Raw genomic sequence first — 17,145 nt, forward strand, 5'->3', positions numbered from 1 at the left:
CCATCTAAACATCCCCTGCTGCACCTTGAGGTCACTTCCACAGACGGCAACATCCCCCTTGTCCCACTGGTACAACAAAAATACTACTAAACAACCCCCTTCCCTCCACTCCATACAAACATCAGGCAAGTACCGTGGCACACACGCCTTACAGCCAAACACCAAAACGGACTGAGGAATGAGTTCTTCATTCCCTATGCCAAAGTCATCCCTAGGAGGAGAAATGCTGCATGGAATCTCACTGTAAAAAGTCGGGGATAAAAGCATCCAGCAGGCAGTTTGATTATTTCAGCCCTCACCCTTATTATGTCTCACCCAGGCAGTGTAAGACATTTACCGAGGCCCTCATCCATCAAGACCAACACAAGGGATGGGCTGCACCCAATGCAGATGTAGAAGCTCCTCACTAGCTCTCTCATTTCCCTCTAATAACTCCTGTCCCCACTTCTAATCCTGCCTTTTTCCCTAGCGCTAAATAGCACTGTGACTTCTGAAAGTTTAAAGTCTGGGCAGAACTCAGAATAAAGAGTTAACATTTTCAGTGCAATTTTAAATGAGGCCAAAAAGAGCAGTCTGCATCGCTATGTATAAACTTTCATAATCCTTCTGGAACAGACACTGAAAACAGACATTGCACCTGCTGCATTGCTGGATCCATCCCAAAGTGCGTGAGGCTGTAGGTTGCTTAAGTATGTAATCCGTAATCAATGTTTGATATGGTGAAGTCTTCTAGATAACTTAAAAGTAACCATTGACGAAAATAAACAGCATCAGCAAAAAAAAAGAAAGGCTACACCAGTTTTAGGACAAGCAGTAACAATTGTTTCTAAGAATAAAATTAATTTACAACATTAGTTTATTAATAAAAATGTACATTTTTTTATCTGTATACTTTACAAGATGCTCCAAATCTGCTATGTATTTCTATGGGAGGTATATATTACAGAATTATTTGGCTGCATTATAAGGCATTCAGTGAAAAACACTTTGTCCTACAAGAAACCATTTGTAGGGGAGCTCCAATCACGTGATTATTTGCAGATGATTCAAAAAACATTTCTGCTGACAGCCACCAAACTATGCCATATCATCTTTATTAAAACGTAAAGAAATATGCTTAAAAGAGAAAGGCGTAAACTTGTATCCTCCACCAGAGTAGAATTTGTTCTGAAATTCCACCCTGAAATGACACAAAAAACACAAAATCTGTATATGAATCCAGAGTGACTGATTGTTAAAGGATAGAACACAAGACGTTGAACAGAACCAATGATAATGCTGTCACCTAGGCTTTCTGTGCAGCTATTTAACTTTCTATCACAGTCCCAGGCAAATCCGATGTTTCTCAGGAACTAAAACAAACTGACATTGTGCTGTAATGGCTCATTTCTCACTTCTGTCTTACTAATTTGTTTTTGATCTAGTTGCAGCTCATTGTTTTGCAAATATACAATATCATGAGGACAATAGTCTGTAGCCTATAGCTCTGCCTCATGTTTATGATATCTCTGCCTTTTTTTGTGCTGCAAGTTTTATCTGGTTTGAAACTAAATATTCTCTGAATCCACTGCAACATGCAGAGGTCATGATATTAACATGATATTAACATGATATTAACATGATATTAACAGTAAGACAGGATTAAAATGCTTAAGGGTTGGCAGCTCCACTTTAGCAGAAGTTTTGCTCACTAAGATAAATGTTCCGTTGAACCAAATAAATAAAATAAACTGAAGCCACTCAGTGATATAACCAGACCGAAATTAAAACTACTTACCCACATTAATAACATTCTACAGTATGACAAGCTGCAAACGTACTGAAAGTCTGCACCAAAGTCAACTCTGAATGTGGTAGAGGTTAATACACACCATAAGCCTATATAATCTTCTAATATAATCTTTTAATCTTTTTTAAAATATTCCAGAGGAACAATCACATTCAACTAACAAGCCGCTATTTAATATGATTAAATAAATCTATTGCAGTAGCACGAGGCTGTTGAAATTTACACTTTTCTTTTTAATAAGACACCTGGGATTTTGACATAAAAATTCCTCTTAACCAAGCCAGTATATACTGAAGTGCTATAAAGAAAAAATGAACTTACCAGTGAAGTCGTATAGCATGGAGAAAAGCAGAAAGCCCCTCCATGACCAGGAGAATAGAAACCGTTAGCACAGCAAAGAAGGCCAGAAGGGGGACTAGCAGTAAGACACCATATGTTGTATCCACACGAAGACCCACTCTCATCACCATCTGCCACAGAACTTCTGATAACTCTATTAAAAAAAGTTTTCATAATTGATGTTGATACTGCACACACTCACCCAGTGAGCTACTCTAACCAACCTGTATTCTAGTCTAAACAACAGTATGGGATGCGCTGAACAGGGCAACTCCACGCCCCAGTTCATGTTGTCCTATCGGAAAATTACCAGGTTCCAAACAATTAATCACAATTTCAGTTCAGGAGCTTTCTACAGTTCATTAGTTTAAAAAGGGCTTTTTTTTTTTTTTTTTTTTTAAATTAAGAAAAAGATAAATTCATAGTAGTATCACTTTAACAGGCCAGTCTGCCCCAAGCCAGCATTAAAAATCAAGACAGACGTAAACAACCAGCCAACTCCAACTTACGCGCATGAGCAAGACTTAATGCCCAGAGTCTCAGGTATGAGGCTGTATTAGAAATACATCCTAGACAGTACTCAATGGTATGGATTGCTTGATTCATGAAGACATCTGCAAAATTAAGCTAAAATATAAAAATACAAATACATTTTTACCCATTTAAATAACAGCACAGCATGACAGAACAAAAACATTCATCTGCACATCTGTGGAAAAAAATTAAGGGATTTTGATTTCGTATCAAGTAAAAAAAAAAAAAAAGATCTGCTATGTTTAACTTTCTTCCTACAGAGACAATATTAAAAAAGAAAATGGACGCTATCGTTTTCCAATTAGCTTCACTAGTTACTTTGTTGATAGATAGAAATGAATGCAGTTTATATTTTCCACAAGGAATATGATCTAATCCTTGAAAACTCTAAGTAGCAAAACCAGTCACAGTTCCAATTCCCGTTCTGTTGATGTCCTAACTTTACAATGTCAATTGTTGCATCTTTAAAACCAAGATTAATTATTAGTAATGCCAGAGACAGAAAAATAACAACATTAATACTGTCCACTCCAAATATACACACTTGTTGCTAACAGAGTTCCAAGACTGCAAGTTTTACTGCAAGTTTCAACAATTACTTTGCATGGAACTGTGACATTTTAGTTAAGACAACAATTCTTGTATTTTCGCTACATAAAAAGCAAGAGTCTAGTACCCCAGTGAAGCAAGCGCGATAAAGTCTGCACACTGGGAAACTGAAGCAATTTTGGTCTTTCGGTTCAAATGAAATCAGTGGAATCAGTCAAGACCTTTAAAAATCTGGCCAAACTAAATATCTGGCAATAGCTGGGGACTAGGAATGCAGCTCATGTCTCCCAACCCCCATTAGTAATAATCCTCATCACAAGATCCAAGCTGCAGACACAAGACTTTTGTCTGGATGAAAAGCCAAGATTAATCAACAGGAAGCTGGGCAGTTGCCCTTGTGCATTAAACTATAATAATCCATAAAACCATTCAAAACCCAAGATTTTTATCCCACTCTTCAATTTAAGAAAAACTGTAGTCTGAGACGCAAAGTCTATAGATGTAAATAAAGTACTCTTTGCGTTCTCCACTAGACTGTGGTTCACTGGCATGATCTGAATATACCAAGAAATAACGATAAAATAGCAAGAGACAAAAATAAGAAAATTGCGTTCAGAAATCAAGGTCTTTGTAAAGGTTCAGTTGATTTTCTTAACTTCCAGGGACTCAGTGCACAAGTTTTCTTGTTAATCTTCTACTTCTAATTTGCTTTTAAGGACATACAACAGAGATTAAGTAAAAACATTACCTCCTCTCCATCCCCCTCTCTGTGCCCGCTGTCTAAGTGGCTACTTCCTTCTTCGACATCATGAGATCTCAGCAGAGAAAGTTCTTCTTCACTTTCTTTTCGAATTAGCTTGTAGCCACTCTGCAGAACGGAAACACATCGTGTCTTTAAGTGGACTGCCAGTGTCATTTTTTAAGTTTATTTAAAGTCGGCTGCAGGCAAAAGCAAAATGAGAGCTAGGAAAACAAAACACTACTGTGTGCTACAGTCAAAAGCTTTCGAAGCTGAGTAGAAATATCCAGTCAGGACATGACTCTAGATACAATACAACAGCAGCTGAACTCTTCTGTAGGGAAGATGTGTGCAAGCGTCTCTTAATACTTACCCTGTACATTCTGATGCCTCGGCCTCCACTGTGCAACCAATATAAATAAAGCGGTTTACCAAAAAGCATTACAGGAACAGCGAGAAAAGCAATGCTAAGTAAAAACCTCTGCAGAGCAACCTGTTTGGCAGGGAAGAAAAAAATGAGATTAGGTCACACAATCAAAAGTAGGAAAATCCTTCCTTTTTCCTTTAAAGGCCTGTTAGAGCCTAAGAAAAATACTACTGATTTCAGTGGGCATGCACTCCAAATTTAACACGCATGTAAGTATTTTAATTAATCGAGCCCTTAAGCTGGGTTACAGACACTCAAGCATCTTCAGGACTGGGTTCTAAATTAAAGCATTACTGATACTCAGTTTAATAAGATTACATACAGCACACAGAAAAGCATCAAAATTACAACCAGGAGACTGTTCTCTAGCCTTAATTTTAACCTGGGAGATTCTACTGTAGGAACAGAGATTTTCACAAGTCACTACATAAAATCTTACAACCAACTGAAGAGTAAATATATTTAATCATAATGTTTATTCAGTTTCCCTAGTCTGATACATTCCCCTTCCTAGGGGAAAACTCAGCCATCAGCCTTTCATGACTGCTAAAGTTATCTGAATAGGGAACAAATGGATCTTCAGGAGCTTGTAAAAACACTACTAACCTGTCCGGTGTAAAAAACTTCTGTATCAGCACCAGGAAACAGGAACATGTTAATAAATTGAATCAGAATACTGGGGGCAGATGTAGAATCCTCTGCAGAGTATGCTAACCATTTAAAGAAGATCAGAAACACAAGGTAGCCAAAGATGCACATCATGAATAAAAGTTCAGGAAGAAAAACCAAATAAATATTATACTTCTTCTTGAAATACCTAAAAGATGGGAGGAAAACAAAATAAGTTTTACAAAGGTCGACCAAGGTAAATACATGGCCCAAACATGTTTTCAATAAAACAGAACAGAACTCAGAACTTCCAGAGAGCAAGACTGAAATTAGAATCCAGAACTGATTTCTTCATATTCAATTTTAATCAGATATTTCAGTGGAAAATCAAGACCACAAGAGGCGTGTATTTCTATATAGCAACTATAGAAACAAGTGAAATAAAGTCTTGTATTAATTGATGTCTTCAGATTTTTTTTTGGCATAATAGTGATCTACTATTTTATGTGTGCGACAGAAGACCTCTGTGTTACTGTCTTCTTTTAAGAACTGTTTTCATGATTACTACTATTCTGTTTCTCAAAATTTTTCCAGTTCTCCTTATCAGATTAGCTGTTATAATTCAAGACTTGACAAAAACTATAATGTTAATATAATCTTAACTTCCTGTACTTACAAGTGGTTAAATACTCCCAATACAACTCCAAACGTCATGTGGCTCACTCCAAATATCACAGACATTTTCATTTTGAAAGAATTTAAAAAACTGAGACGATTGCTTGCCAAATTCCAAATCTGAAGAAAAGAAGACAACATCAGCATTTAAGAATGGTGTAATGGAAGGAATAAAACACTATCTTTTCCCTATCAGAGACCAGAATTCTACCTCAAATGGGAATCACACCAGAAATTTTAGTTTTGTGAAAATAGTTAAATCTTTGACTTGTTAAGGGAGAAGCTCTTTCTGAATGGAAAATGCAAATAGAACTGTAGTTTTTCATAGTAAAATTTATCTCCTCAATACAGATCCCAAAATCTAATTTACAAATTACTGATCATACAAATGGATAATTTAAAAGAATAAAACTAACCGGATCAATTCCAAAGGGATAAGCTCCATTGAATACACCAGTAACATTTGGATCCAGTGTTAAAAATTGATTAGACTTCAGATCATCGAGACTGCAGAGAAAGAAAAACACAATCAGCTCTGATGATGTTTAAAACAAGTGCCAGCATAGTCTTTCAGTTCCGCAGGACCCTGCTCCTGCTTTCCTTTATAGGACTTGTTCACCCACTGTCAGACTTTAAAAGAATAAAAGGATTTCTGAGACCAAAGAGACTGGCTAATAACAATAGCAAAAAAATGCTAGAAACTCACAATCCAGCTTAATTTGCACTGTCTTTGAAATGAAAGCCCCTGGATTAGTATTAAGGTATTACAGCAGAATTTGTTCCAGGAGAAGACTGTCACCTCTACGAAATGATAATATTCTAGAAAACATTCCAGGTGACTGAGGACACTCAAATCCAGTAAAACAGCACAGATGAATACATTATTAACCTGGTAGACTGACTACAGTAAATATAATTAAATTCTAAGAGTGGTTTGCAAGACATTGTGTTCTCTGTGGATTTCCCAATTTAAGATGACAATTAGATTTGTTTTTAAATAATTATTATTGCCTTTTTTAAGCACAGATCTATCAATTACTACCTTAACTCAATTTTGCCAGATTTCACTACATATACTTGCTACTCTCAATAAAAGGGTGGTTAAAATGGGTGAGTAAAAGGGTTAAACTGTTGCAGGAAGTACATTTTTGTTCTAATGGTATAGCAAACAGAGCATGCTACTCACCGCCAAACTTTCTGTTCAAACATTGCTGAAACGTTCCATCCAGAACCAAATATATTTAATGACTTTGAAAAGCAGTCATTATAGATCAATCCAGTGTATATAGAAAACAGACCCATTAATAAAATAACGTATCTGCCTTCAAATAACATTTTCATTATCTGTAAGAATTGGAAAAAAAAAACCAAAAATAAAGAACATCATCTGCTGCGTGAACAATCGTTACCTACATATTTCTAAGAGAAACAAATTTTTGGCCATACAAAGACTTCTAAAAACTAAAAATTCTTGTCAACAGTAATTCAGGAATATGAAGAAACCTAAGACCAACCAAAATGTAACACACAAAATTTTGCCTTAAGCATATAACTATGCAATTTACAACTGGCAGTCACCAAGTGGGTGCAATTCATCTGCCCACATTCACAGCTTTATGTCAGGTGATCTGTACGCAAAGGGGTATATGGCGTATATGCGTTAGGAACAGAGCTAGCAGCAAGAAGTATATTCTGAAAAATTTATTTTACTGGGTGGGGAGTAAATTATTTTTAATTCCTTTTACCTCGTCTTGTGATCTTTGTAATCTAGGGTGGTTTTCATACAGTATTGTCAGGAGTGCAAAAAAGAACATCAGCAGACCATGCCCAAAGTCTCCAAACATCACAGCAAACAAGAAGGGAAAAGTGATGATGGTATAGAGAGCTGAAATGACAACATAACAGATTTCAGGTGCACAACACAACAGATGATGATGCTACTTGACTTATGCTTAAGCAATTCAACTACTTTAATATCTCAAACAATTTTCAGTGTTCAGTTTGTAAGACTTTTCACCCCCTGCTAACAGACCTTTCCCCCAAGCCACAAATTTAACTCAATTTAAAGCTTGCTTATGCATATCCCTTAGTAATGACAAGGCCGCTGTTGAGCATTAGCCAACAATTCTGAGGATAATAATACAAGCCCAGGAAATAAAAAATAAACAAACAGCTGTTTCTCCCTTCCTAGCTCTTTTTGGCTCTGTGCTGTAACATACAGTCTCCTGTACAGCATATAGACAATATAGCTGCAAAAATACATACGGACATTAAACTAATTGCGCTATTGAACAAGAGTTTTTGGTTTTTTCAAGTGATGAGCTCCACACCTCAGTAAGATCAATAGCCATTACCAAAGGTTTCTTTTTTCCCCCTAAATATCTCATCTTATCCAAGGTAAAGCATATAAAGAAACATTATACACCTATTATTGGTATCTTTAATGCTAAAATAACTCAGCAAAATAAAACCCCATCTTACTGCTTGGAGCATCATTTGGAATTTTGATGAGCTACTAAAATGTTTTAAAACATCTACTACTAAGCAGCATGATTGTCACATTTTGCCTTTACTGGTGTCCAGTTCAACAAGGCCTTAAACACATAAGGCAATCCATAATGATAGCACAGCTCACAGCCCAGATTTGAGAAGGACCAACCTGGATTAACTTCCCCATAGTTCCCAACTCCATAAGCATCAACGATGCTTTGGAACCCTGAGGTGAATTTATTGGTACGTATCAAAGTTGGAGGAGGTTGTGTTGTTGGGATGGTATTCATGAATGAAGAAATTGTAGCTCCACTCTTCCTCTAATTGCAGGCAGAAAAAGACACATTTATATAAGAACTCATTGATACTTAATCTAATCAAAGCGAAAACATTTTCTCTATCAGCAGTTTCACTGATCCTGAAACATCCCTAAATTAAGCCCCAAGCTTAACATTTATCCATTTGTGCCTTCTTAACAAAAAATACATTACATTGATCTGTTCCTCTAAAACCACTAATTACATACAGTGCCCTAAGCCTTACTTTACATGAAATACCCAAATGAGAATCATCAGTCAATTTGTTACTAAAAATTCCCTCTTGTAAAACCAAAAGGCAGAGCTGCATTCCATACAACTAAAAAAAGGGAACGAGCACCTCTGCTTGACTGCAAACAGCTTTGTGAGCCCAGGCAGACTCAGGTCCAACACAGTTCTTATTCAAGAATAATAAAACCAAAAATAAAAAAAACCCCACAACACTAAATAAATGTTTTGCTAATAAAAACACTGTTTTATATGAGTTCACAGACACCCAGACCTGCTTGTGCCTATTTTAAGTAATTCTTTTCTTTACTTATCTGTACAGTTAGTCTAAGACAAAAGTTCTAACATTAGTGAGCCTTCAGTTGACTTACTGAGCCTTCCTCCAAGGCATGGCGCAAATTCTGCAGATCAGCCACCGGACACCAAACCTCAGCAATTAAACATTTATTTGTGACATCAAAGCTGCACAGATTGAGTACGTGATAAATAGCTTTCATCTTCTTCACCTGGATGACCCACGTATAGACAGATTCAGATGCCTTGCACAAGACTTGGCGTAAGTAATCCTCAGTTTTATGCAGCACCTTTGCCCAAGAACAAAACAAAAATATTTCATTGAAAATGTCCCATTGGTTCCGTTAACCACAGCAGGAGCAGCGAGCGTTTCTCCAATGTCCGATCACATTTGTTGGGAGGCTACACCAACCACTGCTTAAAAAAGAAACCAACGCCAAATGCCCTGAAATTTAATAGGTACATGCAAGGTGAGACCAGGGACGCAGCACACAATCAAATTCAGATCCAAAGCTGTATGTATAACATATTCAGGTATTTAATGCTGCAATTCATCAAATTATTTTCCTACGGTGCAATAACCACAGAGGGAATACTGTTAGCTACTCACAGCATGAAGATCCTGAATACGAACATTTAGTCCTTCAACAACTGCCCTGCGCTCCTCCATGGTGTTTGGATAGGGATAGATGCGACAGCGATAGCTACGGAAAAACAGAAGTTTGTGTTAAATAACCAAACTAAACCAAACCAAATTACCCAACTTCCTGTCCCAGTCAAATCTGCACACACCACCGAATAACCACAGAACAGATTCCAATGAGAGAGTTGGTATTTTGTACTTAGTAAGGACTGCAGATAAGTGACTCGTGCATTTATCTGTATACTGAAAAATTACAAAGCTAGATGGAATGGAGGGGGAGGAACAAATTTAACTTCAAAAACCTTGCGCAAATATCAATCCTTACAAGGAAGGGGAGCAGAGAGAAAACTAATAATAAGATAACACAAGTATAAAGAAGTTAAATCTATTAGTTTTACTTCTTACCAATCACAAATCTTCTTAACTTTCTGGCCAATTTGTTCACCCCAGTAGGACACTAAAAAGACAAACCATTTTGTGGTTTCACCCTATAGAAACAAAAAAGTTAAGGTGATTAAGTTTGTTTTTAACCAACAACTCCATTGTGATATAATAGTGCAAAATAACAAATATGAATAATTAGAAAAAGCCATGTTAGTAGTATTAACCTTTCACCATTATGGTGAGGATCAAAAAATAAAATTCAAGTGTGCCAATCTCTCTCTTTTTGGCATTATTAGAGAAAACCAGAAAAGAGTTTTCAAGGAATATAAGAGATATCACATTTTAACATCTCAGAATTAGTAACAGCAAAAAAAAGTCTTAAAAAATTAAAATGTTACAAATTATAATTGAAGAAAAATTTAAAAGTGACAGATTAGGCAACCATAATTGCTGATTTACAGAAAGTGAATTTTATAAGTTCAGAGGAAAAACTTCACAGAAAACTAACTGTACTCCAGACTTTTTTTCCTTAACTACTGAAAGAACAAATAAAATGACTATTGAAAGGTAATGCACTGTACAGATCCAGTTAATAAATATCTAAGCAGCTATTCATGCCACATATTTTTTTCAAGGCAGACAATCATAAAGTCACCAGTAGTCCACAATAAAGCTGTGCACTCCTCAAGCCAAACCACTATAAATTAATCGCCACTCCCATAGTTCTGGTGGCATCAAGACCTCCAATTTTCAAGTCTTACAATTTCAAATACTTTAAAATAATTTTGCCTCCAAGGGCACTGGGAAACCATTTACATTCACCCCAGGCAGATCTTAGCAGTGATTCTTCCAATTACTATGAAAACTACAAACAAAATAAACTGATAGCTGCAACCTTTACTTACCGTATCTGGATCTTCCAAACACTCATCCAGCTCCGCGTATGTAAGAATAGTGTAGCCTTTACAGGCTCTCCACAGCATTTTCTCAAATGCTTCAACTTTAGTTATGTGAACTAATCCAGATATGAATCTATGGAAAAAGAAAAAAAAATTGAAATATAAGCTAAAATCCACCAGGAAAAAAATAAAGACTCAGAGTCCCTCATCACTCAGGATCACACGGCCACAACAACTGACTGTCCGCCACCTCTAGGGAAGGAAGCATCCTCCTAACCAGCAAGAAACTAGTATCTATCTGGAAAACAGACGGTAGACCTGAGCACACAACTAGAATCATATCTGACATCATTTTGATAGTAAGGATCTTCTATTTTTCTTGATAAGACACTGATAATGGCCCACACACAACCTGCCACACGCGGACAGGACTATACCTACCCCAACTTGGCACCCAGCCTGTGCATGCAATTGTAATCCACCAAAGGTTCATCTTCCACAGATGGAAATTCTTCATAATTTGAATATACATGGAATTCATACTAGCAAACAGAAGAAAGATTATTCACAGCTTTCAGCAAAAACCACCCTACTTTCATTCATTTATTATTCTAAAGAAGAAAATGCTAATTAAGTCAATTATTTCAATAATAATATAAAACCCTTCCCTGTGTTCAATTCAGACAACAGGAAAATCTTGGGATCTGGAGTGCACTGCCTTTAGCATTTACAGTCTAAAGGTTAAATGGTGAATTTCTTACCATAATTTATGCATCAAAATAGCACCAACAGACGTTCATTGTCACTTGGCGTCAGCACTAACATTCAAACAACAGAGAAATTGCAACGCTTACTAAGTTCAGGACTGCACGTTGCTATGCCTACAAGCACAGCCCAGCACGGAAGGTTGCCAGCCAGGTTCTCCTGGCCCTGAGCAGCAGTAACAAAGAACACAGGGCAGCGCTGTAAAGCCCAATTCCCTAACTAGAACTGCTGATGGAATGCAACCAAAACACCAGGTGACACCATCCTCACCAAACAGCACCAGCAGTACCTCAGCTGTTCTCCGGACAAATCTTTGTGTGACCTCTAACAGGTACATGTATTCTGTCAGCTCAAGCAGGTTTCTCCTCAACTTCTCTTTGTTTTTAGTTATTTCCCTCAATTCTGTCTCCAGCTTCTGCAACTGCTCCTAAGACAGGAAATAAAAATGACATAGAATCAGTTATACTGTTTTGGAAATCGAAGGAGGATGAATTTTAAGCACATTAATGTGCCGCAATTACGGGAGTTTCTCAAGTTTCTTAATCAACCTAAGCTCCATAGGTTTTATCCCTCAGCCTCCCAAAGACTGCTTTGCATTGAGTACCCTTGATCCCCCTCTGGCATCTGTTAAGTCTGCTGTTCTGCCCCCAACTTATGTCTGGGCTACGTAATGTGGTCTTGGAATTGGAACTTGAGACAGTACAGGGTGGGAGACACCAATCTACTCCTTTAATAAACCTACAGGAAAACTGAATGCCATTCAAAATTCTATCTGCATTTTACAAGCATCTACTTCTACTGCAATACCAGAAAATAGCACCATGTTCCGCTCTGCAGCCAGCACTAAAACCTGCAGAGCTTTGGACGTACAACACCCCACACCCTCTGGAAATTTTGGATGCACTAAAAGAGCATTAGATAAATCCCAAAGTGATAAATAAGGCTGAAGGAGTACACCTACAAACAACAGTTTGCCTGGAACGGTGTAATATGCCCATCCATCAAAATCAAACAGATGACTGCAAATCCCATGAGTTCGCTTTGACCCTTTCAGAGGAATTCTGTGTTAATATCAAATCCTCACTGGCAGTCTTTGTAGTAACAACGTCAGAAAGAGAAAAAAATGGACAAAAATGAAAGCAAAAGCATCTGCTACCCCCTGCCACACCCATATAACCTAATACATAAGCAACAAGATAGCAAGTAACTAAGTTTGAAATAAAGTCCCAAGATCCAGAGCTACACCTCTGCCACCTGCGGTGTGGAAAAGTTACCTGGATTTCTAAAATATGTTTCAGCAAGGGGGCAGGAGGAGCAACATCTCCTTCAGGAAGTGGAATATCTGCTTTTTTTATTTCTTGTATTAAATATCCTGGAGTGAGAAGAAGAAAAAATTAGAAAGAAAAGAGTATTGCGTTATACTTCCTAGAACGCTGCAGAGCTGCCCTTCAGCTGGTACAGATCACGCTACCCTAGCGATAGTATTCATCTATTTTAGCAACAACACACACACATCAGAGCCTTCAAAAAGAATGTAAGGAGATGGTGAAGACTACTTCGTCCAGGAAATAAAAAAGAGGGGCTTATGGAGTCCTAGGAATAAAATATATAAAACAGTTCTGTCTTGGAAGCCTGCAGGAGTAAGCAATCCTCAGAGTCCTCTGACTCCAGTTTTCCAACCACAAGTACTTTCTAAGAAGCTTTTAACATCCCATAGTACCTCTTTGTTGGAAGATATCATTTCCTGCTAATCACACCATCTGCCAAACACTGACGTTCTGCTCATTGACCCATGTCTGAATAAAAAGTGTTCGAACAAGATGCCTTAAGCACTTCTGACGACAAACGCAACTCACACTGGGCAGGAAGATCACCAGAAGAGCTGCTGGGATGGTTTGGCATGACCAGCATGTGCTCTGCTGAGAGAATCCAATAAAAGAATCCTTCAAGAGTAACTTTTCCTTGGGATACACTGAAGAAATCTGCATCTTGGTTGTAATGCTCTGCCTACTCTTCCCTATTCCTTAGCTAACTTGAGATATTTTTGAGGGTGCTCTGAACTTGAACATATTGAGCTACATAACATGAAAAACAAAATATCCCAAATAAAGCTTCCATTTTCCTAGCAGAGTTTTAAGCAGTCAATATTGAAATTGTTCTAATTATTTATCGTTAGCACCTCTCTTCATCTCTGAGCTTAAAAAACTTCCGACCTACATTTAGCACACACAGATGTTGTTGCGTAAGCAAATTTTACAGCTCTCAAAACCAAGAAACCGAGGTCAGTGATAAAACAGAGAGGTTCTGGAGTCTCTCTGGTTCTCTGCCCAGAGAGGTTCTAGAGTCTTCATATTCAAAATCCCACCGGACACAGGGCTGGACAACCAGCTCTAGCTACCCCTGCTTTAGCTGGAGGTTGACAACGTAATGTCAAGAGGTCCCTTCCAAACTAAACTGTTCTGCACTCAAACTTGCTGCAGCACATCAACACAAATTAAGGAATATATCTGCATGTTCTGGCCCAATTCAATACTACAGTCAAGTCATCTCCAGCTCCACAAATTTACAAAGACTCTATAGAAGCGTGTATTTTTTCACACACATAAAAATTTTATAAGACTCTAGAGTATTCAGATCATACAAAATCAGGAAGATTAAAAACCCTGTAACTGAAACCTTCACTGTAGTACCGCTCCAGTAAGCTCTAATAATACCACACACAAGAAAGGGCAGACATGAAAATAGAGCTCACCGAGTATTCTTTGCATTTCTTCACACTTCTTTACTTCGTTCACAAATTTTCTCTGAAATATGCTTACATTTGGGTTGAGCTGAAGCAGAAGGACAAAACGCTTATTAGCTATTTAAGACAGCAGCCACCTCTAAAACAGCACAGCTATTCCCATGATTTCCTGGAGACAATATTGCATCCATTCTATGTGCTCTCTTTCTACATACTGATTTTCAGCTAAGAAGGTATAAAAACCTAAAAAGATTTAAGTCTTCAAACAGCAAGATTTTATGGAAGCAGAGTTGTCAATGGCTTTTGCTGGTTTAACTCAAATAATAAAATAACCAGGTCTACTAGAGAAACCATTCCTGATCTCATTTCTATAGTTTTAAAATACTGCTTAATGACTTCAAATGAACAAACCTTTCTCAAGCAAAGTTTTGTGACGGGTTTCCACAGAAGCTATTTGAAATGTTAAGTGTTGAAAGAATCGTTTTATGTGCATCCATATGTTATGAGGGTGCAGGGTCTCTGACTACTTATTTAGCTCTTAAGCCGGACCCAATAACACGTCATTTCTGGAATAAAGGGTGTGTCAGATACCTAGAATGACATCAACACATGAAATATAACACGCATGCAACGATTCTTACAGATCTGTCTCCTCCTACCAGCTGTATTTATTAACGAGCCATTAATTTCAATTCTCCCAGCTTTCCTTATAAGATTTTGCAACTCAGATCTCTGAAGAACACTTGGAAGAAACTCCAAGCTCTCAGTCTGCAAGCAAAGATCGTATAATTGCGACGTGACAATGGAGAAACAAGGTTAATTATTACTGGACTCCATTTTGCATTAGTCAGGCACACAGCTTCCCCCAAGGTAAGTGGCTCCTCCTGGGGCCCCACGGTGCTGCAGGAACAGACGCAGCCAGGCTGTGCCCAGGGGTCCAGGCTGCCCAGAGCAGTGGTGGATGCCGCATCCCTGGAGGTATTCAAGGCCCGGTGGATGGAGCCTTGAGCAGCCTGATCCAGTGGGAGGTGTCCATGCCCATGGCAGGGGGTTGGAACTGGATGGGCTTTAAGGTCCCTTCCAACCCAAACTATTCTGTGATTCGATGATTCTATGACGCTATGATCCGCATGCATCGGCCACGCGCAGGCCCTCATCAGCGGCTTCGGGGGCAGAAGGGGCTCTTCTACAGGATCCTGACATAAAAGACTCCCAGGTTTGCGCTTATTTGTAAGTCCAGATGAGACTACAAAGATTACTGGAGGGCTGGAGCACCTTCCGCACGAGGACAGGCTGAGAGTTGGGCTTGTTCAGTCTGGAGAAGAGAAGACTCAGAGAAGATCTTATAGCCACCTTCCAGTACCTGAAGGGGGCCTACAGGAAAGCTAGAAAGGGGACATTCATAAAGGCTTGTGGTGACAGGACGAGGTGGAACGGGAGAGGCACAGATTTAGACTGGACATTATGAAGAAATTCTTCACCATGAGAGTGGTGAGGCCCTGGCCCAGGCTGCCCAGGGAAGCTGTGGCTGCCCCATCCCTGGAGGTGTTCAAGGCCAGGTTGGATGGGCCTTGGGCAGCCTGAGCCAGTGGGATGTCCCTGCCCATGGCAGGGGGTTGGAACTGGATAATCTTTAAGGTCTCTTCCAACCCAAACTATTCTGATTCTATGATTCCTGGGAGGGCACGGCAGGAGGCACCCGCCGCAGAGCCGGGGCTCCGCACCAACCGCCTGCGGCCACCGCGGGGCAGAGACGGGCCCAGGAACGGCCCCGGAGCCCGGCGCGGCGCCACCGGAACGACCCGGCCGCCCTGGCCCTCCCCGCCGGCCCCGCCGCCACTCACGTCTCGGAACTCGGCCAGGCCACGCTCGCCCACCTCGCTGAGGCATTCGTAGGCCGAGCCGCTCTGCAGGAAGAGCTGCGCCAGGCACATCGGCTCGCCGCGGAACAGCGCGCCCATGGCGGCGGCGGCGGGCTCAGCCTGGCGGGCGGCGGAGCGGCGCAGAGCTGCGACCGCGGGCAGCCATGGCTCAGCGCCCCGGCCGCGCCGCCAGCTGCTTCCGGGAGGCGGGGCCGCAGCCAAGGGGACGGGGCGGGGCCGGCACGCGGACCAATCGACGGAGAGAGAGAAGGTGGGTCCGTAATGTGGACCAATCGGCGAGGAGAGAAGGGGCGGGGCTGTTCTAGGGACCAATAGAAGACGAGTGAGGGGGCGGGGATGTCGCACAGACCAATTGGCTATGAGCGGGTGGGCGGGGCCTTCACACGAAACAATAGGAAGCGAGCTTGGAGGCGGGGCTGGCACAGGAACCAATCGGCGGTGAGAGGGGCGGGGCTGTCACACGGACTACTCGGCAGGCGCGGAGCGCGGTTGGGCCGCGCCACACCCCCCCCAGCAGGGGCGGCCCCGGGCAGCCGTTAGAGGAGCGGGGCTGTCCCCTCCGCACGGCCCCGGCCCCAGGGCAGCGCTCCGGCCGGGCCGACCCTGCGCTCCTGCTGCCTCGAAAACGCCCCGAAGGGGGAGGGAGTTGAGCGCGGGGGATCCGAGCAGTGGAGCGGTGAGGGAACAGCTGAGGTGGTTCAGCTTGGGGAGACCTTAGAGCAGCCTCCGGTGCGGAAAGGGGCTGCAGGAGAGCTGGGAGCGGCTCGGGATCAGGGAGCGGAGGGACAGGGCGAGGGGAACGGTTTTGAGCTGTTGGGGTGAGGCCAGAGAAGGCTAC

General features: G+C 40.5%; 1 protein-coding gene across 3 annotated transcripts; it reads right to left on the reverse strand.

The window, feature by feature from the left end:
- Nucleotides 1-851: 851 nt before the first annotated feature.
- ATP6V0A2 (ATPase H+ transporting V0 subunit a2) lies at nt 852-16,493 on the reverse strand. 3 transcript variants are annotated; one of them, XM_054082572.1, is made up of 21 exons: nt 16,269-16,399; nt 14,836-15,015; nt 14,434-14,512; nt 12,956-13,053; nt 11,971-12,108; nt 11,358-11,458; nt 10,923-11,049; nt 10,039-10,121; nt 9,601-9,694; nt 9,068-9,280; nt 8,321-8,471; nt 7,407-7,546; nt 6,848-7,005; nt 6,078-6,168; nt 5,663-5,781; nt 4,984-5,194; nt 4,324-4,443; nt 3,960-4,079; nt 2,638-2,755; nt 2,111-2,282; nt 854-1,180 (listed from the first exon to the last, which is right to left on the reverse strand). In XM_054082572.1, exons 3-21 carry the CDS (start codon nt 14,447-14,449, stop codon nt 1,078-1,080), a joined length of 2,373 nt encoding a protein of 790 aa, XP_053938547.1. In that variant the 5' UTR covers nt 14,450-14,512; nt 14,836-15,015; nt 16,269-16,399; the 3' UTR covers nt 854-1,077. The 3 variants fall into 3 exon arrangements, with proteins under 3 accessions (XP_053938546.1, XP_053938544.1, XP_053938547.1); XM_054082571.1 differs by lacking the exon at nt 14,836-15,015 and having other exon boundaries at nt 852-1,180; nt 16,302-16,493; XM_054082569.1 differs by lacking the exon at nt 14,836-15,015 and having other exon boundaries at nt 852-1,180; nt 16,269-16,493.
- Between the last annotated feature and the right edge of the window lie 652 nt (nt 16,494-17,145).

Source organism: Cuculus canorus, chromosome 17 (assembly GCF_017976375.1).
Source record: "Cuculus canorus isolate bCucCan1 chromosome 17, bCucCan1.pri, whole genome shotgun sequence".
In the NCBI taxonomy this organism is placed as follows: Eukaryota; Metazoa; Chordata; class Aves; order Cuculiformes; family Cuculidae; genus Cuculus; species Cuculus canorus.

Bases quoted from the DNA above. Each gene is read 5' to 3' on its own strand.
- ATP6V0A2 (XM_054082569.1), bottom strand. From the start codon at position 16,385: ATGGGCGCGCTGTTCCGCGGCGAGCCGATGTGCCTGGCGCAGCTCTTC. The intron at 8,472-9,067 runs GTAAGTCAACTG...GCCTGCAATTAG, and splicing joins ATGCCTTGGAGGAAGGCTCA to AGGAAGAGTGGAGCTACAAT. The intron at 7,547-8,320 runs GTTGGTCCTTCT...TTGTCATTTCAG, and splicing joins CTATGGGGAAGTTAATCCAG to CTCTCTATACCATCATCACT.